The sequence below is a fragment of the Berghia stephanieae genome, chromosome 8 (assembly GCF_034508935.2).
Source record: "Berghia stephanieae isolate SIO BIC M18660-M18661 chromosome 8, UCSD_Bste_1.3, whole genome shotgun sequence".
NCBI classification, from domain to species: domain Eukaryota; kingdom Metazoa; phylum Mollusca; class Gastropoda; order Nudibranchia; family Aeolidiidae; genus Berghia; species Berghia stephanieae.
In genome coordinates, this window is record NC_088367.1 from 55,005,542 (window position 1) to 55,028,764 (window position 23,223).

General features: G+C 33.9%; 1 protein-coding gene across 1 annotated transcript in view; it reads left to right on the forward strand.

Annotated features, from left to right (window-relative positions):
* Positions 1 to 23,223, forward strand: part of LOC144978894 (uncharacterized) — a gene marked incomplete in the record, with an annotated part of 106,328 nt that overhangs the window by 59,700 nt on the left and 23,405 nt on the right. Inside the window, 8 exon segments of the mRNA XM_078925488.1 lie at positions 56 to 99; positions 3,451 to 3,576; positions 4,227 to 4,293; positions 6,159 to 6,191; positions 8,477 to 8,584; positions 17,235 to 17,375; positions 18,528 to 18,581; positions 21,026 to 21,145. Of these exon segments, the coding sequence (XP_078781614.1) occupies positions 56 to 99; positions 3,451 to 3,576; positions 4,227 to 4,293; positions 6,159 to 6,191; positions 8,477 to 8,584; positions 17,235 to 17,375; positions 18,528 to 18,581; positions 21,026 to 21,145 (693 nt within the window).

A 23,223-nucleotide genomic window follows, 5' to 3' on the forward strand; every position in this document is an offset into this window, starting at 1 on the left:
AAAAACCCCCATATCCATTCCTGCTTTTAAGTCGACCCAGGTGAAAACGAATTGGGGAACAACCAGATCAAACCTCTCAAGCACGACCCAGGGTCAAAGGTGAGCTCGTTCTACTCCGATAAATAATTCATTGGGATCGAGGTGAAACGTACTTTACATGCGCTCTAAAAGATGTGTTTATAGATGGAACGAAGTTGACGTCACTCACCTCTTTGGTTTTTTAAAAAAATAATTTTTTTTTTTATTTATTTATTTTTTTTTTGGCATCCATGTCTATGAGTAATTCTCATTAAACGGTATTAACCAGACTATAAAGGTTCAAGGTTACACATAGTATTGTGCGTTGGTCCGTTATATATTATTTCCTGAAGGCAATGTTGTGTGTTTCTTTGTCAAGCGCACAGCGTCTATAGTATAGTAGGAACTAAACTGACGTCACTCATCTCTTTGGTTTTGTTTTTAGCCAGCCACTTTTATGAATATAGTTCTCACTAAATTGTATCAATCAGACTAAAAGGTCAAGGTTACGGCGCACATTTTTTGAATGTTGTTACGTTATATCCGGCTGGCGGAATGTTGTGAGTAGATTACCTAAGCGCATCGTTAATACTGCTTTGTTTGCGTTGAATAAACAATTTTTTCAACACTTCCAGAATATTTGCGTGCATTTTATTGGTTTAAAATATGGTGTGAAAGACAGCTGATCGGCGATTAAAAAATAATATATTGGTCCGCATGAATATAAATCCAAATTTTGTTCTTTTTCTTTTCTTTAGTTTCTTTTTTTTTTTTTTTTTTGGGGGGGGGGGGGGGGGGGGAGGTGTCACATTGTCATTCAAGCAGTTGTAGAACAATACAAATGGCGAATCGAAGTTACAACTGCCATGCATCCACAGCCGTCAACATTCAAAACCAATTACTTATTCTATTCTAAGTGGGAGTTTACAACATCAAAACAATCTCACTCACATATGGCTTGAACACATTAATTACAATTGATAAATAGGCTACCTTCATTTTCATTGTGCCTTCATTGTTTACATCGCTAGCGAAAACACATTAGCCTACGAAAACAAACGTATCCAAAATTGAAAGAAAATTGTAACAACAACAACAATAAATAGCCGGCATGTCTAGACAGTCAGATTTATTTAAGAAAAATGCCAAACAAATTACTGGAAAATTTGAAATGGTCTAAGTAAATGCCAACATTTTAGAAGCTTCATATTTTCTAGTAAATACCCGTAGAAGTGGATATCGGTCTTGAATTTCTTATACCCATTTCCATAGTTATTGTCTTGACAGGACTTTTTGTTTGTTTAATGACCATTTTAAAATATTGGCATTAAAAGTACCAAATTGGCATCCTTATGTCGTCTGAGATTGCCTTTCACACGCCTTTTATCATCACAACCTATAGATAATATGCGCTTGGCTAAGAAGCTCACAACATTGCCATCCGGAAGTATAACGGACCAACACGCAAAACTGTGTGTATCCATGAACGTTTATAGTCGGGTTAATACAGTTCAGTGAGTATTACTCATAAACGCGGATGGCAAAAAACAATAACAAAGACGTGAGTGACGTCATCTTTGAACTATCTATAGTTAACTTGAATTCATTGAAAAATGAAGTATTGTTTACCAATTATTAGTTATAAAATAGATAAGAAAATTACTTTCAGAGGTGGAATAAAGGCATTCTTTCACGGATTTGGATTGACTCAATTCATTTTTAAAGAATGCTGTGTTATTTTACCCCTCTGGTAAGGTAGAGTATTTATATTTTCTGATAAGTCTGCCACTCATTCAGACACCAACGTTCTCACAGCCTCGTTAAATTCAAGGACTCGTTGAAAACTCCTGAATTCTGATATTATTGCAAAACATTTCCTTGAAAACTCTTTGGATTTTCTTCTATAATAATAATAATAATAATAATAATAATAATAATAATAATAATAATAATAATAATAATAATAATAATAATAATAATAATAATAATAATAATAATAATAATAATAATAATAATAATAATAATAATAATAATAATAATAATATAATAATATATAATAATAATAACAATAATAATAATAATAATAATAATTAATAATAATAATAATAATGATAATTATAATAATGAATGGCATTTGTATAGCGTATTGAAAAAAAAAATATATAATGCTCAATCCGCTTTACATTGGTTGAAAAAAATATATTAATCAAAGAAAACTCCATGAAAACTCCTTGAATTTTAATTTTTTTTCCACCTTTCCATATTTTTCTTCTCAACGAAAGCCAGGTTCCATAAGTTCAGTTAATTAAGTAGGGTGTATAATTAAAAGCAAAAGTAGTCGTTCAAAGCGTTTGGGCCCCGTGGAGCCGGAATTTATCCCAGTTTCTATTGGGTGAAATGGACAATAGCTATTGCTTGCTACCCTTTGTATAGGGTGCTAGTCTATCGCAAAGTACTTTCCACAAGATCTAACAGACCCAGCTAACCAATCGCTGCTGGGTGGACAACTTTGCCTACATACAGGATCGATCTCGGCTCTTTTTGTGTGAAGCGAGTGCTCTACCAACTGAGCTACCAGGACCCCTACGGTATAAAAACGACTTAAAATCATATTTTCGTATAGTATTATCACTTACAATTTTTTTTTTTTAATTTTAAGATATTTACTCACATAAAAAATGGTATAACCCAAAATACCCAAAATTAATAAATTCCTCGCTATCTACTTATCTGGATCCGCTTATGTAATGATTGATGTTTAGAAATGATGCAAAAATGGTCAAAGGGAGACAATCGTGTAATTTATTCATTGATTATAGTTTGTCATGAGTTATATCCCATTATAGACATTATTCTATATATAAAGATGATCGTTACGTTTGTTTTACCTATATTATTGTTGATAGGTCATTGCTCTTGTAATTTGTAGTTGTTGCCCCTTTTGGGTAGAAAAGGAATTTTTTTCTGAAATAAAGTCGTCTTAATGTGCTAACCTCCAGAGAGCCTTCAAGTGATATTTTTTTATCAGGAGCCATCCGGCTATTTCCTGAACACACGTCATCTTATGTCTACAATACAATTCTAAGCATCAGTTTTACACAGATACAATAAATAAAAATGTGAAATTTAATGTAAGATTCAATTTAATATACGAAAATAGACAATGTGGACGTTTTGGGTTTCCCCTTTATCAACAAAACAGGATGAATGAAACACTGCAGACGAATGAGATAATGCGGTGGTTGCGTTGTTAAGATGAATCGAAACGTCCATGTTATCTGTTTTCGTATACATTGAAGCTTACATTCAATTTCACACTATTATATATTTCTTCGAGCTTTGAGCAGCAGGATTCACATTACACAGATATAATAGCTTTTTTGGGAAATGTCTGTTGACATCATGCGTGTGTATCGTGTGGTTTCCCCCCAGAATCACAGTATTCGATACACCAGCAGCAGCAGTCCCAGGCACGCTAAATCAGGCAATGATGAAAGAGCGAATTCTGGTATTCCAACATTTGTACAGGAACGAGTGGACGAGAAGAACCAGAAAAGGGTGAACACACTTGACAATTGTTTCAATAAAATAGTGTATAGATGTGTATCTCTCTCTCTCTCTCTCTCTCTCTCTCTCTCTCTCTCTCTCTCTCTCTCTCTCTCTCTCTCTCTCTCTCTCTCTCTCTGTATATATCTGTAAATGTGTGTTTCTGTATATTGACCAATTGTTATTAAGTAAGTCATAACTATTTTTCACGCTATAAGATTTACTTACTTATTTTTGGTGCTCATATGTTCATATTCTACAAACCTTAACTTTCTTCTCACCAGCCACTTTCAGAATTTTCACCAAAACTTCACACCCACCCAAAATACAAATATATTTTTTTTCATCCAAAGAGAAAATCAAATAGTACAATTTATACGCCACATTGTTCAATAAATGAGCTCTACAACACTGTGTTAAATTTTTATAGTTATATTAAATATTTTAAAAAATGTGATGTACAGATGAAAATAGAATGATAAAATTGTTGGTTGAATCGTATAACGTAACGAATGGATTTTCTTATGGTTGGTAAGGAGAGGGTAAATATTCACAATGGTTTCAATTTTAATAGTTCCGAAAAAGTGTCATGACCCCATTGAAAACCGTTGAAGTCTTTTCTTTAGTTTTAAAACAACAATTTATGTTATTATTTTCCTCAGCATGACTACCTTGAGGCCCTGACTGCCGCCTACATCAATAACAATATTCCTATTGTCAACGACCCAGGTGAGAACCAAATGTGTTGTTTTGTTTTTTTTAACTAAAATTATTCAAATATAAATATATTCATACATAAACTTCTATTGTGAATATATGTAACCGTTGTTCACGTGTGTGGTTGTGCTATCTTTTATTTCATGTTCGTGTATAATTCTAAACCAATAGGGAATGAGATTAGCGGAAGAGTAGCGTCCCTTGATTGGACGTCACCTATAGTCTGTGACGTCACCGGCGGAAAAGCGATTAGAGAGAGAACGTCATGTTGGTTGTGCGCATGCGTCTCTCGTCCTCGCTCCATTCCGCATGCGCACAACCAACATGACGTTCTCTCTCTAATAACTTTTCCGCCGGTGACGTCACAGACTCTTCCGCTAATCTCATTCCCTATAGAAGATACAATCTGCGTCTTTCTTTGTGTTTGAATTGAGTAAGAAAAGATAGTTCAGGATTTTGTACCGGCTTTCCTAAGAATGTTTACCAAAATGGGTTCCATATATCATCTTCATAGGACTTTACATGATCTTTCTCAGTCTGGGGCCATTCGATCCCTTTAGATGATCGATATAGAGTTATATAAACTGTCTTTGTTCTCCCAGGATTTTGCTAAACTATTTTTGAATGCGATCAAGTTCTTTGAGCACTTTTATCTGATGTGATGTGTTTTGTTTGTTTTTGCTGTGTTCGATTTGTATGTGTGGATACGTCCAAACATTATATAAGAACATGGTTTTATCAATTTACAATACAATTTAATATATTAAATGTAATGAAATTGTTGTCGTCATTTTGAAAATTTGTTCTTCATGTTCTCTCACTCAATATATCACGTGTTTTGGATGTGTACACATCTCGCGTTCTCTTTACAATCGTGTGAGAATGAAGTGTGTAATATAACGTGTGTTGTTTTTATTCATTAAAATGTGTTTGGAAATAATAATTTAGTTAGCAAAGTTTGTTTTTTTACAAACACTTTTATTTGTCTTTTTTATTGTTCTAAATATTCATTTTAATTTTTCACATCTTTTCAAATCTCAGAAAAGTTTTTTTTTTTTTCTCTATGTTTCAAAAGATTATTCTTTCATTATTTTGTATACCTCTATCTGTGTTTTTGATGTGTCACTCACTTTAAGTTTTCTGGTCGTATAAGTAATTACGGTATCTCTTTACAGTCATATCCAGAAATCTTAGGATTCTTCTTTAATTTTCTTTACTCATTTATATTCCTGCATACAATATCTTCTGATTTTAAAAAATAATACAAAGCAGGACAAGACAGTTTTAAGCTTACAACTTAAACATAAACATGTTATTTATTTATTTCCTTTTATTTTGTTGGTTAGAATTATTTTGTTTTTCAATGAAAATGTTCCAAAAATTCTGAATGGCTTTTCAACAGTCCATGTCAATTATTTTTACAGGATCTATAACTATTTTGGATTCTATATGAATCATCCCCCCCCCCCCCCCCCCCCCCACCCTATGTATTTTTTTTTCATCATTAAAACCTTATTAGTTTTGAAGACACGTGATGTAGGCTTTTAAATGATTAAAATTCACACATTCACTCAGTCATTTATTTATTCTTGTTCACGTTCTTCTTCTTCTTCTTCTTCTTCTTCTTCTTCTTCTTCTTCTTCTTCTTCTTCTTCTTGTTCTTCTTCTTCTTCTTCTTCTTCTTCTTCTTGCTATTGCTGTTGTTGTTGTTGTTGTTGTTGTTGTTGTTGTTGTGAATGTTATAATAATAATTATTCCAATGTCACAAATTCACACACAGCCAAGACCAACCAGTTTCACATAGAGACCATCCTATGTCACTGACTCCCATCCATTTGTTTTTCTCTCATTTTCCCTTTATGTCCTTTTAATCTCAGCCTTTGTTAAGTTGGATCCTATATACAGAAAAGGTATGAACGACACCAAATATCCACATTCTTTCCACCCCTGGGCTTATGGTTCAAATTCTTTTATACAATCTCTTTAATTCTTCACATTCATATTAATGCTATATCGTATACTATTTCTCGTTTGTACACACACTCGTAACCTTGTTACTTACTACTAGTAAAGCAAAAGAATGTTACGCCAACTTGAGCATTTCGGGAACTGACGAAGGTCTATTTCTGAAACGTTCAATTTCTTTTTTGTTATCTTTTATAGATGTCTTATTAATTCATTCTTAATTATTTGTTTTTTTTTTATTGATCTATTTTACTTTCTATATGTAGGATGGTGTATTGATATTTCAATGACAACACCACCCATAGAATGTGCAGGTTGTAGTTCGTATGCACTTTCGCATTGTGCCACTCGCTGTATCATGGGGCAGCACTCGCCTCGCCCACTTTCTACCTCGCCCCATATAATAAGAACAGATGTATAAAGACACAATATTTCTTGTAGCGTGTTTGACCCAACATAGTTTGCACGTTAGATCGTATTTACATCTGCTATTCATTGCACCTTAGATTTATATCAAAATGAGATGGTAAACAAATCACTTTTCATAAGCAAAACTAAGAATTCTGTTGACCTATCTTTAAAAAATTGGTCCCGATAGTTCAGTTGGTAGAGAACTCGCTTCACACGCAAAGAGACCAAAGTCGTTACCGGGTGCAGACGAGATTTTTTTTTCTGTTGCCTCTTGTCCGCCCAGCAGTGATAGGGTAGCTGAGTCTGTTAAATTTGGCGGAAAGTACTTTGCGATAGACTAGCGTCCTATCCAAAGCAAGCATAGCGAGCAATTGTTATTGTCCGTTTCACGCTATGGAAACCGGGATAAACTCCGGCTCCATGGGCCCAATGGCTCTAAACGACTACTACCACGCATGACTCGACTAGGGATCGAAGTTCACATTTCCTGAAGTAATCAGGACAAATGTGTGTCATCATAATATCCATAATGGGTAATGTCGTAGTTTACATCATGCGGTTATGTGGTCTAGTCGTATGACACTCGCTTTCGGATCGGAAGGTCCTGGGTTCGAGCCTCGCGCTCGGCGCATAGTCGAGTCCTTGGAAAAGGCTCTTTACTCACATTCTCTCACCGTACTCTAGTGTAAAATGAATACCTGGCCGTTAACAGCATTGTCTTTGTCCGAAAAATTGTAAAATCCCTTAAACGCGTCATATCCCGTCCTCCATGTTATATGTTGCTGTTGACCAGGGACCCCTTGTAAAGCGCTTTGAGCACATTTAGTGGATATTGCGCTATATAAAGCTCAATTCTTAGACAATTTTTACACCATATTTTCAATGCCACATGTGGTTTATTAAGTAGAATCGTGAGTCATTGGTTTGTGGTTTGAAACCGGCCGTGTTGACACGGTTAATCGATGTGTTGTTTACATTCATGGAAAGAAGTGCAAGTAGAACAAACTGTTTTACTGTGTACATCAGATTTTCATTAAAACTCTCTCTCTCATCTCTCTGTCTCTCTCTTCTACTACTACATCTACTACATCTCTCTCCATCTCTCCTCTCTCTCTCTCTCTCTCTCTCTCTCCTCCCTCTCTCTCTCCCGCCCTCCTCCTCCCCCTCTCTCTCTCTCTCTCTCTCTCTCTCCCTCTCCCCCCCCCCCCCCCTCCCCCCCTCCTCCCTCCCCTCCTCCCCCCTCTTCCCCCCCCCCCTCCTCCTCCCCCCCCTCTCTCTCTCTCTCCTCCCCTCTCTCTCAATTCTCTCTCTCCCTCTCTCTCTCCTCTCTCACTCTCTCTCTCTCTGCCTCTCTCCCCTCTCTCTCTCTCTCCTCTCTCTCTCTCTTCTCTGTCATGTGTTGAGAGTCCAACGTGTTGCCATGCAGGGTTGAAATACCAATGACATGATGTTAAATTGTATTCAGACGATGTCTTATGCTGTTAGCTGTATGTGATTGTGTGATGTGTGACGATGATTGATGATTGTAGTGATGATGATGAGATGTTGATGATGATGATGATGATGTGTATGATGATGATGATGATGATGATGATGATGATGATGATGATGATAATGTTGATGAAGACGAAGACACATACTCTAAAATTAGATGTGAATTAATACTAAAGCCATTTAACTTATTTACTACTCTCTCCCACATTTCAAATCCTTATACATATTCTGTCTACCCATGTATTTGTTTGTACTTGTGTGTGTGTGTTTGTGTATGCATGTCTGTCTGTCTGTCTGTCTGTTTGTCTGTCTGTGTGTACGACAGAGTTGGATGGCAGTCGTCCAGCCACCTGTCCATCCAATCCTATCCCCACTGTTGACCTCTGGTCAGGATCCACGTGTAGCCGTAACTGCCTGAGACGTCAACAAACAGGTAGAGAGACCTTACCCCAGTCACACCGTAGTCATCGTTATGTTATAGCCTGACACTGAAATCCAAAAGGACTGGAAGTTTGACGTCATTATTTGGTTTTTGCACCATCTAGTGAGTTGTCGTTAGTAGAGCTCATGGAAACAAGTTATTTCATCGGTTGAACTATTGAATAAAACTCACGATTTGTTTTCTTTTGTAGCAAAAGACTGGCATTTTGACGTCATTATTTGGTCAGTGTCAGGCTATAATTTTACGAAGGCCACAGTCACACAGGGCATCTCCTCATCTCATTGGTTGGGCCAATAGGGAAGAAAAGTCGTGACGTCACACCTTCCACTTTTCTGGTTCCTAAATCCTTGGAAGTTTGTACGTAACCAAATCAAACACAACATATTATTAGACAGTGCTTCCTCTTGTCCGCTTTTATGCGGATTTCCGCGTTTTTAATGATACGTGAAAAATCCGCACTTGTCAAAAACCAAGAGAAATATCCGCGGAAAATTTCAAGAAATTTTTTTTTTTATTGGAGTGCTTAACAAAAATCATAATTTTGATGCCAAAGTGGTTCCAAATGGCTCTAATTGCATGGCAGTTTTTAAAATTTTCCTGGGGAGCATGCACCCGGACCCCCTTCGGCGGGCTTCTAAAAAAATCCTCCTCTTTGACAATTTCTTGGAGGAAGCACTGATTAGAGGCAACATAGCTTTTTTTTCTCACAAGCGACAAATGAATGGAACAATCTGAGAGAATAAATAGTGACAGCACCAAGTGCTGAACAATTCCTGGCCGCTCTGAGCACATATAACATGGTGTAGCGCTTGTGGCCAGCGTGATGGCGTTGAAAAAGAAGAACTAATAATAATAATAATAATAATAATAATAATAATAATAATAATAATAATAATAATAATAATAATAATAATAATAAATAAAATAATAATAATAATAATAATAATAATAATAATAATAAAAAGATAGAAGAAAATAGAAAAGATAAAAAGAAGAGAGAGAGAAGAAGAAGAAGAAGAAGAAGAAGAAGAAGAAGAAGAAGAAGAAAGAAGAGAAGAAGAAGAAGAAGAAAGAAGAAGAAGAAGAGAGAAGAAGAAGAAGAAGAAGAAGAAGAAGAAGAAGAAGAAGAAAGAAGAAGAAGAAGAAGAAGAAGAAGAAGAAGAAGAAGAAGAAGAAGAAGAAGAAGAAGAAGAAGAAGAAGAAGAAGAAGAAGAAGAAGAAGAAGAAGAAGAAGAAGAAGAAGAAGAAGAAGAAGAAGAAGAAGAAGAAGAAGAAGAAGAAGAAGAAGAAAGAAGAAGAAGAAGAAGAAGAAGAAGAAGAAGAAGAAGAAGAAGAAGAGAAGAAGAAGAAGAAGAAGAAGAAGAAAGAAGAAGAAGAAAGAAGAAGAAGAAGAAGAAAAGAAGAAGAAGAAGAAGAAGAAGAAAGAAGAAGAAGAAGAAGAAGAAGGAAGAAGAAGAAGAAGAAGAAGAAGAAGAAGAAGAAGAAGAAGAAGAAGAGAGAAGAAGAAGAAGAAGAAAAGAAGAAGAAGAAGAAGAAGAAGAAGAAGAAGAAGAAGAAGAAGAAGAAAGAGAAAGAAGAAGAAGAAGAAGAAGAAAGAAGAAGAAGAAGAAGAAGAAGAAGAAGAAGAAGAAGAAGAAGAAGAAGAAGAAGAAGAAGAAGAAGAAGAAGAAGAAGAAGAAGAAGAAGAAGAAAGAAGAAGAAGAAGAAGAAGAAGAAGAAGAAGAAGAGAAGAAGAAGAAGAAGAAAGAAGAAGAAGAAGAAGAAGAAGAAGAAAGAAGAAGAAGAAGAAGAAGAAGAAGAAGAAGAAAGGAAGAAGAAGAAGAAGAAGAAGAAGAAGAAGAAGAAGAAGAAGAAGAAGAAGAAGAAGAAGAAGAAGAAGAAGAAGAAGAAGAAGAAGAAGAAGAAGAAGAAGAAGAAGAAGAAGAGAAGAAAGAAGAAGAAGAAGAAGAAGAAGAAGAAGAAGAGAGAAGAAGAAGAAGAAGAGAAGAAGAAGAAAGAAGAAGAAGAAGAAGAAGAAGAAGAAGAAGAAGAAGAAGAAGAAGAAGAAGAAGAAGAAGAAGAAGAAGAAGAAGAAGAAGAAGAAGAAGAAGAAGAAGAAGAAGAAGAAGAACCAGTCTTTCGGAGTACTTTAACGAATACGTTGCATATATTCAATCACAACTATTTTACTAGCAGGATGTATAGGCAGAATCTCAGGATTACGAGAAGGAAAAGGCCGGGGATGGATGATCTTTATTGACGACCAGCCTATATTTAGACTAGGAAATAAGAATCATCACTAAGAAAACAGTTAGAAGATCACAGGGGAAGTATTGTCCTCCGGAAGAGTAGTCTTACACACTTCCAATGAAATAGGAACCAGTTTTTTTTGACCTCACACTTTTCTTCCCTATTCTAGCTTTTTGTTTGTTTTGAGTGCTTATTATGCCTTCTTTATTTATCCAGCCATTTACATTTTTTAAAATTTTAGCTATAACTCTTTTTAAGTTTTAAATATTTTTAACTTATTTTTTATTTAATCACTTCGTAACACGCACCCCCACAAATCTTTTTTTCTTCCATTTATTACAATTTAAAATGTAGCAACAATATATGTCTTTCTCATCACAGCAATCTTAGCCATTTTTACAATCTTTGCCATAACTCCAGTTTTAGATATTTAAAGCCATTTTTTTGTGTTGACATTTCTCAGCTTACTTTCCCTGATCATCGCACACATTTCTTGCAATTCTTTCCCTTTTATTTGAGTTATCTCCCTTTGGGCTACCCTGCTTCATTTGCGTTACCTTGTTTTTGTAACGGCTGTAGTGTAATGACTTTATCTCAATATTATATAATTTTGTTATAACAAATTTATTAGAGGAGTTTGGTGATATTTTTTGGGGGGATTTTAAAATGGTCATTATGTTGAGTTGTACTCGAGGTCCGAAGGTTTTGCTTCTTTAAATACCCCCCCCCCCTCCCCCCCCCTTTCCCATATCCCCCCCCCCCCCCCCGTCCCCCAACACCATCTGAATTTGCCTTTGTGTTTCATTGGATCATTATCTATTGTTTTACAAACAGAAATATATTGGACAAAAAAAAACAACCCTTCTTCATCTAACGAAAGACAAAAATATAAAAATTTAACAAACCTTGTAGTTTTAAACACAGTGTCTGGAATGTTAATCACTTCATGATAAAATCACCTTATTTGAAATTAGTTTTTTAAAGTAATATGATAATGTTCAAATGACAAGTTTTGGAAAAAATATCAAAAGACACAAAGACATTGATGATGATATTATTTTAGATTTTGTTTAGTCTACATAACCCAATGGTTCGGAATAACAAAAGACACAAAGACATTGATGATGATATTATTTTAGATTTTGTTTAGTCTACATAACCCAATGGTTCGAATAACAAAAGACACAAAGACATTGTGATGATATTATTTTAGATTTTGTTTAGTCTACATAACCCAATGGTTCGGAAAATCAAAAGACACAAGACATTGTGATGATATTATTTATAATTTTGTTAGTCACATAACCCAATGGTTCGGAATATCAAAAGATACAAAGACATTGATGATTGATATTATTTAGATTTTGTTTAGTTACATAACCCATGGTTCGGAATAACAAAAGACACAAGACATTGATGATGATATTATTTTAATTTTGTTTGTCTACATAACCAAAATGGTTGGAATATCAAAAGACACAAGACATTGATGATGAATTATTTTAGATTTTGTTTAGTCTTAAAACCAATGGTTCGGAATATCAAAAGCACAAAGACATTGATGTTGATATTATTTAGATTTTGTTTAGTCTAATAACCAAATGGTTCGGAATATCAAAAGACACAAAGACATTGATGATGATATTATTTTAGATTTTGTTTAGTCTACATAACCCAATGGTTTGGAATATCAAAAGACACAAAGACATTGATGATGATATTATTTTAGATTTTGTTTAGTCTACATAACCCAATGGTTCGGAATATCAAAAGACACAAAGACATTGATGATGATACTATTTTAGATTTTGTTTAGTCTACATAACCCAATGGTTCGGAATATCAAAAGACACAAAGACATTGATGATGATATTATTTTAGATTTTGTTTAGTCTACATAACCCAATGGTTCGGAATATCAAAAGACACAAAGACATTGATGATGATATTATTTTAGATTTTGTTTAGTCTACATAACCCAATGGTTCGGAATAACAAGTAAACTCCTGGACTCTGGAAAAATTCGTCTTTAAAGATTTGTCCAGAAAACTCGTCCCATCAAATATCGATCGATTTAAATGACTCTTATCTGAGCAAAATCTTTCAAACCTGGGACTTCGCGACGTCTTCCTTCAGTCCAGGTATGAGATTTTTATTTTTGTTGCCAAGATGAGGGTCTTTTAAATCGATGGATGTTCTTGAAGGACGAGTTTCAGATAAAATTTTAAAACACGAGTTTTTCCAAAGTACGACAGTAAACCGGACAAAAGGAAATAGGGAATGAGATTAGCGGAAGAGTAGCGTCCCTTGATTGGACGTCACCCATAGTCTGTGACGTCACCGGCGGAAAAGTTATTAGAGAGAGAACGTCATGTTGGTTGTGCGCTTCACATTGACCATCAGTAAAAAAACATTAAACTGCAGATTCGCACATACGAACAAAAGCTCACACGCATCCAATTACACACACACACACACACTCACACACACACACACTCACACATACACGCACATATCCATATACACATTGTACATAAATATATTACTCACACACACAAACACACATATATACAGATTTTGGTTCAATCCAGCATCATATCAGATTGTAACGATAAGTCATAATATATTACATGGAATTAAATGACACGTGATGATTAAAAACTAATAAATGTCTACATTTATGTTGTCTTTATGAAAAAAAAAAATAAAGCTAATACTTTAGAAATATTGTGTACAGTTAAGTTATAATTTGTAAGAGAAGCAGAAACAAAACAACGCAAGGGATCCCATGCCAATTTTTGTTGTTGTTGGTTTTTTGTTTGTTTGTTTGTTGGGTTTTATTTTGGTATTTTTACCTAACTTAGAGTTTTAATGATAATATCCCTACGTCAAGCCTTGGATACTAGGCCTATATTAAATCTGGCCACTCATTGATTCATTAATTTATCTCAATCGTTAAAGATCGAAATTCCTAAACGAAAGATTAAAATATAATTTTTTTTTCATTTCATCATCAAAATCCACCAACAGCTAAACATGTATTATGTCATGAAAAACAAGTTATATATTAGTATTCCTTTTTATTTAATCGTTAATCCCTATTGTTGTCTCACTAGTTTTAGATGAAATACCGTATTGACACTAATTGATCTGCCCTCCTTGACCAATTGTGTCGATTTGATAGCATTAAGTCTCATCAGACGTAGATTACTGTACTTTTTTTTGCATATACTGTAATATAAAAACGGCAAGCTTTCAGACATAGACCTTATTAACTTGGTTATTTATATTTGTAAAGTGCTTTGAGCACGTTTAGTGGATATTGCGCTATATAAAAGCTCAATTTAAAAAAAAAATTAATAGTTATTTTTGGGTTATTTTTCCAAAAAATGTTTGACTGTTACCAAAAGTGAGTGTTACAAATAATATAGACTTTCTAACATCAGATTAGATTTTTTTTTAAATAGATAAATCATTGGCAATCTTTTTACAGTAGTCGTCGTCTCAGTGCCCAGCTTTTTCAGTTATTCGATTAAGTGACATTTTCTGTTTCGGATGATCACCAAATCCCTAGTTCCAATAAATATCGATTTTTCACTACATATCGATTTTTCACCACCATATCCATATCGTATCTTTATTACAGCCACAGGTAATATTTATCTTGTTTTTGTTTTTTTTTAAATTTACTTTATAATCATATCATTGGTTAACAAAGCTTCTAATCAATTTTGACTTTTTTTAAATATTGCCACTTATATTTTTTTAAACAATTATTTATATTGCATCTACGTTACTTACATTGGCAGATGTTTTATATTTTAATTCCACCCCCAACCCCCCCCCCCCTTCTTCTTATCCATTCAGTGCCTTATCGATCTAGCCATTGATCTTATCTTATCTTATAGGGAATGAGATTAGCGGAAGAGTAGCGTCCCTTGATTGGACGTCACCCATAGTCTGTGACGTCACCGGCGGAAAAGTTATTAGAGAGAGACGTCATGTTGGTTGAGCGCATGCGTCTCTCGTCCTCACTTCCGGTGAAAGCGGCTTGAGACACTTCAAAACCAAATTGACGTTCTCTCTGTAAGGTGACGTCCAATCAAGGGACGCTACTCTTCCGCTAATCTCATTCCCTATAAACTCAGGCCCCATGGGCCTAATGGTCTGAAGGACATTAAAAAAAATATTATCTCATCGTCGAGGGCGGGCTTTAAAGGTTTAACCAGTTAACTGTCGTACTCTGTTAACTCACTCCTTACCACTCATAGGAAAATCCTCACATTCCTTACGATACAACCAACATTTTTCTTATTCAAATTTCTCTTGTACATCATAGAATTTAAAGAAAAAATGAACAGTGTGTTGTAAAGCATGTTTTGCTAAAGAATTTATGTATTGCAAGAACTTCCTGCTATTTTGTTTGGGTGATAAAAAAAAATATGTTTGTGTTAGTTGGGTGGAAAATTTTTTGGGAAATCCTGAAAATGGCTGGTGAGGAGAGAGTTAAAGCACGTATTTAAAAAGTATGCATGAAAACTAGTATGTACTTCAAATTAAAAGGGTCCGCGTTTTGGCAAAAATTCTCAAACCTGGGACTTCACGAAGTCTGGTCAAATTTTAAAAACACGTGTTTGTCCAGAGCACGACAGTTAACTGGATAAAGATATTGTCCAAATCATCATTATAACGTTTAAAGTATATATAATTTGCCAACGCCCTCGTATCATAATCTATTTTTAGAAATTAAAAAAAACGTTTAAAAAATATATAAATATAAATATGATAATAGAAAATAATGGTATGATCTAATTCTGCACATCGAATCAGATGAATAAAGAGTTGAGCTTTGAATAATCAATATCTGATAGAGGAAATTCATCTTTTTAACCATTAGGTACACACAAATAATTCAAATTACCGTCTTTAGACCATTGGTCTCATATTTCTCTTTATAATTGAATTATTTTTTTTTTTTCCTTTTGTAATTGTGACCGTCATTATAGGCATAATATTAAATGTTAACGTTTTCATTTCACCCACATTTAAATTATACATTATATAATAGAAAAAGTATTGTATATATAATATATATATATATATATATATATATATATATATATATATATATAATATATATATAGGGGGGGGGGAGATGTTAAGAGTTTTGAATGATCTAGTTAATGTTTTGATTTTATATAATTTCTTTATTCTACTTGATTCTAATTATATGGCAATATATATTATGGTTATCACCAAAGAATGGTTGCTTGTTTTCTGCATGCACTCTATAGTAGCAAAACTGAAATGGAAACTCTTTTACGATTAAGAGGCTGCCATACTACTGAATATTTTGTTGTGGACGAGTCATAGTTGTACACAATATACAACGTATCACCAATGGGAGCGATCTATATTCAGGTTTTCGCCCAACCGAGTCATCAATCACATGATTTGTTGCTGTCCAACGATTGGATATTTATAAACAAATGTAAACACGCTGCTTTATTTATTTAAGTTGTAAGCTTTTTAGCCAAGAGAACAGCATCTATAAGTCTTATTTGTGACCCATTGTATTAAAACAGTATTACGGCTTGGCTTATCTAGATGGTGAAAATATAATTAATAGAAGGAAGGAAATTGACGTCACTCAGCTCTTTTTATTGTTTTTGGCAAGCCATTTTTATGAGTAGTTCTCACTAAATGCTATCAATCCGATTATACATGTTTAGGGCCACACACATAGTTTTGAGTGCTGGTGCGATGCATCCGGCTGGCGGATGTTGTGAGTATTTTTTTGAACAAAGCACATACCTTAGAATTTATTAAGAAAAATAAATATAAGTTTTATTTAAGGTGAAAAAAAATAAAACAACTAAGGTTTTACAATTTTGGACATTGTGATTTTCAATCTCCCTTTTCAGCCTTTAGTCCACCTAAGTGATGTCTCACATTTTTAGCTTTAATAAAACAAATTTATCAGAATTTAGTTTACATTTGAAAAAAACAAAACAAAAAAAAAACTTCTATAATTTGTCATTCACTTGATACTTACGTTATTCATAAAGCATTGTCCATCATGTACAGCTATACCTCTCTATCCTCACACCACCTGCATTATGATTTGGTAGGCATGCACACCTGATATTCACCAGTTATAAAGTACTAAATCAATGTTTCAACCAAGTACATTTTAACAGTAGAAAAAACTGACACACCAACTATTACCAATTCACTGTAAAATATTTTGTTTAAGAGGCTGTTTAATATAATACGTAGACTGTTTGTCAATTTTGAACTATTCAATATAGTTTTTCAACTACACGGCTTCCGAGTCGAATTTTATTTCTTTTCCGATTCCTTCTTTCATAATTACCGGGTCCTTGACCTTTTCCCGCCCTTCCTTTGGCAGTCGTCCATTTCCGGTATTCAGGGTCTGAAAAGCCAGCAGCCGCCGCCGCCCCAAGTCACGAAGGTCTGTGCCCCAGACACGAGCAACAGACACTTCAGGCCGCCATGCAATCGTCTGGGGTTGCCCCTGACAACAGAGGAGGTAATCACCGATGGTGCAGTTATTCCCTTTGCTTGTGTCGTGTTGTTTTGCTTAGTTTCTTTTCTCATCTTTTGTTTTTCTATTATTTTTTGTAAAAAAATATGTATATTCTATGTTGTTATGGGAAATATGTATTTATCTTGGAGCTTGAAAAAATCGCAATTTCTATTAGTGTTAAAGAGTAATTATAAATCATATTTATATTTTAAAAGAGAGGTAGATATATCAAAATATCATCACAAATATAATTTTATCTTTTTCAACTTTTTTCTTACTACAATAATTTACCATAGTCGCAAGACACAAGGAGAGAAATAGTGTTTTATTTTACTCAGAGACGCACTCCTCATTAAACGAATTGAGTTTGAGTTCATCGCTTTGGCTTTTATTATTTTTTTTAAAGCATGCCAGTTAAAATCGTTTGATATTGAACAGCCTCAAACGCTAAAATTCACATTTTGTAATAATTTGGTCTTGGCACATTTGATTGACTCTCACCCTTTTTGTGTAGATTTGACATTGCTTGTTTTGTGGGCACATCATATTGTAACATTACACAGTATCTATTCTAACATCTGTGACCCATCACCCCTACACGCTATGAAATCGGCTAGATTATCTTCTAAGAGAAATGGTTAATGTCAGCACTTCCTGTTGGTCCCGAGTTTCTTCATCTAATTGTGTTCCTTTGATACTGGATTAAGCCAACTAATAATATTTCTGTCCCGGCGGTAACGGCTTCATCGGGGTCCACTGTTGGTAAAAGATGGGAGAATTCATGATTTGATGGACATTCTGTAACTCTGTTTAATTATTATATCAGAATAATCTCACTTTCTTTTTTTTCTTTCTCCATTCTTACTGTACTATAAATTCAGTAAGTACAATGGCGACATATTTTATGTAATATCGTATTGAAAAAGATGGGTTACAAATGAAGTATACTTACTTGCAGGTCTGACAACCCGAATTGTTATAGGCTCGTTGTCGTAATGGTGAAATGTTCTCGAACCAATGCAACATAATGTCCACTACAACAATGTCAAATCAAGCCCATTATTATTTGTGGTTCTTACCAGACCCGCACGCCGGTTACTAATGTAGTAGAATATAATTGTCTTGAAACCTTTGGTGATTGTTTTATTTCCCCAGCCACCCCGTCCTATCCAAGCGGCGCCCAGCAGCAATACGAGAAAATGAGAGCTCGTAATTATTATTTTTACAATCTTTTTTAAAACCTTTTATTTAGATGTAAATAATTTCTTCACCTAACCCTTTCCTTGCCGCCATTGCAGCGTCTATATGAGTTGCATCCAATGGTTTATTTATATCGTGCAGTTTTTTCTACATTGAAACTTGTCAGTTTATTTCGATACAACTTGTGTTAAGTTCTGTTTGATAAAATATTGACGTATATGTCTATCTACCCATCTATCTAATTGTTTCCTACATGTTTAAAAATCGCTCGATCTGTTTGTCCACCTGTCAGAACGCTTATTAACTATCTTTTGTTTATTCATTGTTTTGTAACCACTACTCTGTTATAATCCTATTCTGACCTACATTAGACACCAGACACCTTGTTTAACATGGCATATTATTGCATTAAAAAGAAAAAGAAAATTTTAAAAGTATATTAAAAGAAAAAAAAATCCAAACAAAACAACAAAATGAAGCAAACTCTCAAGGCTACAAAATTATTTTAAAAATTCAAAACAAGCACAAACAAAACAAACATAAAAATGCACTTACAGCCCCCACAAATCAATTTAAACTACCTTATGTCTTACCCCATACCCCCCCCCCCCTCCCCCTTGACCTCAACATCATTATTGTAATTTTTATTTCACACCCCCCCCCCTCCACCCCTTCCGGCTTTCCATTCATTCGTCGTCCTACATGTATTTTCAGGTGTTTACTATAATACTATACGTCCAAATAATGAATTATATTTTTTCCTTGTTTCATCTTTCAAATAATAGTATTTATACATTTATTTCATTTTACGCCCAGATACGAACTTTTTATGTTTATATTGCGTTACACCAGTATATTATTACATACCATCAATTTTACTAATATTTTACTCTGTATTCTTATGAATCATGAATCAAATTTTAAATCATTTGTATTATTTCGTTATTGTTTTTTTGTTTTTTTTTTTTGTATATAGCTTTTCTTATTTGTTGTGTGATTTCCCCCCAGTAACGGGATTCCGATATGTTAGACTGATTTTGGAGAAAGAATTAAAAAAAAATTAATAAGACATATAAAATGAGGGCGCGTGTGATTTAACGTTCTAAGTGACATCGAAAAGCAGTGTTTTAGGTTACATGAGAATGTGTTGTCAGGACAAAAACTATCAAATGTTTTCCACAATTTTATACGAAGGATTACAATAAACTTTTTGCTTTAAATATAAAAATTTTGTCTATGTAAAAATAACACATTATGCCCTACTTTCTATATTGATGGTCTTAGCAACCGACTACAGATAGATCTCCATTTATTTGGTTCAACTCCTAGAGTAACGCAGATTACATACATTGATGCAGATAAAAACATAGAAGTCGTCGTTGTTGATGTGTTGAAGTAGATAATTAAAGAATATGATATAATATGGTAATGTGTAACAAGAGATCGTTTTAAATTCATCCTAGTATTCATTGTTGTTAGATGCTGGATTTCTGTAAATCATATCAACACACCTATACTGCCGTCCTGTGGAAAAAAACAACCCATATTTTAAAATTTGGCCAGAAAACTCGTCCTTCAAATATCGATCGATTTAAATGACCCTCATCTTGGCAAAACAAAATTTCTCAAACCTGGGACTTCGCGAAGTCCCAGGTTTGAGAATTTTTGTTTTGCCAAGATGAGGGTCATTTAAATCGATCGATATTTGAAGGACGAGTTTTCTGGCCAAATTTTAAAATATGTTTTTTTTTTTTCAGAGTACTGTAGTATACCGATTTACTTTATTTTACCGTTGTATTTTTATTGCACCTGGATATTCCTGGGCTATTTATTCTATGTTATGAACAAGCCGCTTCTGCTTGACCTTCACCCTTTATATGATGGTATCATATTTATTCTTATTATTCTTATCAAGGCATAATATGTGGACCATCGCATCGATTTGGTGTTGTGTCGAAATATGAAAAAAGTTGAGTTCGTGTCAAAGTAATAGGAATAAGAAAATTGCAGGGGTTTTGTTTTTATTTTCTTTTGAAGTCTGAGAAACAAAACACACTCTCTTTAATAAAGGCAATCACATAAGATTTGTTCATCCCAGCATTATAATATGGACCGGTCACAAGTAACAATATCCATTCATTTGTCTCAATTTTCTCATTAAGACATGAAAAACTTCAACCAAGTATCAATTCATTCAATGTTTAGTTTCTGAACCATCCCTCATTATATTGTTTTAAAGCGGCAAATCTTCATTCGAAAATAAAACGAATAGGAAGAGAAATAACAAACAATAATGAAAATATATTATACTCTCCAAATATTTTGACTATGAATTCAATTTTCGGCACCCCATATCGAAGTGTGAGTTCACATATTATAATCATTCATTTTTATTTCCTTTCTGTAAAATGACTTTTATACACGGGGTTCAAATCCGCCCCTGTCTCGTCCAGCCTATACCGAGTCAGCAGAATTTCAGTTGACATTGCGAGATCTTCAGCTTCAGAAGCTGACGCCAAAATGGCTGATGGAGGAGGCGTGCCGGATACGACCATTGATTCACGTGTCACGAGGTACAAAATAGTCCACAGCAGTCGACACACTAACCAAAATACTTTCATAGTCTCTAATAATTTTGACCACGTCGATAGAATATTATTATGTATTATGTCCCTGCTTGTTTTTGCTTTCTTTAAAAAAAAATTATTTTTTTTTTAGCTCTTTGTTAGTTAAAAAAAAAGTAATATAAAAAAATAATAATTTAGGGCTCCTATGTTTGGCTTTAAAGTTTCATCTATATTTTAGGATTCCTGCAACCTTCCTTTGTGAAATTTCAGACGTAGCTACCCATGTTCCAAATCAAAGCACGAGTTTACGAGCTTACGTGTGCATGCAGAGAGAAAAGTTTAGATTCCGAATCGCATTGTGCAAGAGATACTCTGTTCTACTCTTTAAAACGTTTCTAATTTCGATATTTTTGATTGAAAGACATTTCTTTTTTACAAAAATATTTGAATAGTTCTACCTGTCGTCCATCTTAATTTATTCAGATTTAACACTTTGCAATCTGACGTCACAACATTGTTTATGTGAACATTGTATCACTACGCGATATTATTTGGAATTATCGTCACTATACGACAAGCGGGGTCATAATATATTGAAATATTTTAGGTGGAAGTTTGACATGATGGGTGTTGGAAAACCGACCGGCCGACTTATGGTAATTTCTATTTTTGGTTCGATGACGTCGACGAAGTCCCGGGTTTGAGCGTTTTTTGCCAAGATGAGAGTCATTTAAATCGATCGAGATTTGAAGAATTTTTAAGTATGTGTTTTTCTAGAGTACAGCAGCATGTGTGTTGCAGGCATTGAAGTTTCTGATGTCTTTGCTCACATCTTTCTAACCGTCCCTTGTATACCGTTTTCCTTTTCTTAATCTAAAAGTGCCGGAAACGGCCGTTAGACATCATCTAAAACTGATCTTGGAGTTTAAACTGCTCGAGTTTCAAAATTACAACCAAAAAAAAAAAAAATAGAAAAAGTAACGTGCCATCGATCACGAGTCAATGAAATCTTTAGACTTAGGGTTATTTCCCCGGCATTTTGATACAAAAAGAAGGATATAGGAACCCTGGTCGGTTTTCCAACAACTACACTTGTCAGACAAATTTTTCGTCTTTTTTCCTCTGACTTTTATCAATTTTTGGATGCTGCCTCATTTACGGCTTGTTTGCTTTGAGCTCATTTCTCTCTTTTTAAATTTTATTTGCTGCCAAATTTTTTTGATTTAATTTTTTTCCCGGTCTTTTCCCCCGTTTTCGATAAACGCCTCGTTTTCGACTTTTTGCTTTGGACTTGGTTTTTTAAACGTCGCCCTACTTTTTTGTGTGTGATTATTTGCGTTGGAATTTCTTTTTCATCCTTCATTGCCGCAGCTTTCTTGCTTTTTTAAAAAATGGAGCAGATGCCTTTTCACCCCAAATAACCACGTGGCCATTACAATTTCCTAATGCACTAATATTTTATTGTTTGAAAATTTCGGAAGTTCTATTTCTCTTCAATCCTCTCTCTCTCTCTCTCTCTCTCTCTCTCTCTCTCTCTCTCTCTCTCTCTTCTTAATATTATAATATATATATATATAATATATATATATATATGTATGTGTGTGTGTGTGTGTGTGTGTTTCTTTTTATTTCTCTCTCTCTCTCCCTCTCTCTCCCCTTCTCTGTCACACACACACACACATACACACACACACAACAGACACACTTTATCTATCCATCTATATTCCTCTTCCTCCCTCCTTCTCTCCCATAGATACCCTCAAGTTTTTTTACGTTCCATTTTGGAATAAATATGGCTTACAATTAAATAGACGATTTAACATCTTTTTGTATCGAAATCTTTGATAAATAATTGTTATTCTACCTCCTCTGATCATTTTAATGTAAGAACATCGCCTTCCATTATTATTATTATAATTATTATTATTATATTATTATTTATTATTATTATTATTATTATTATTATTATTATTATTATTATTATTATTTATTATTAATTATTATTATATTATTATTATATTTATTTATTATTATTATTATATATTATTTATTATTATTATTTATTATTATTATTATTATTATTA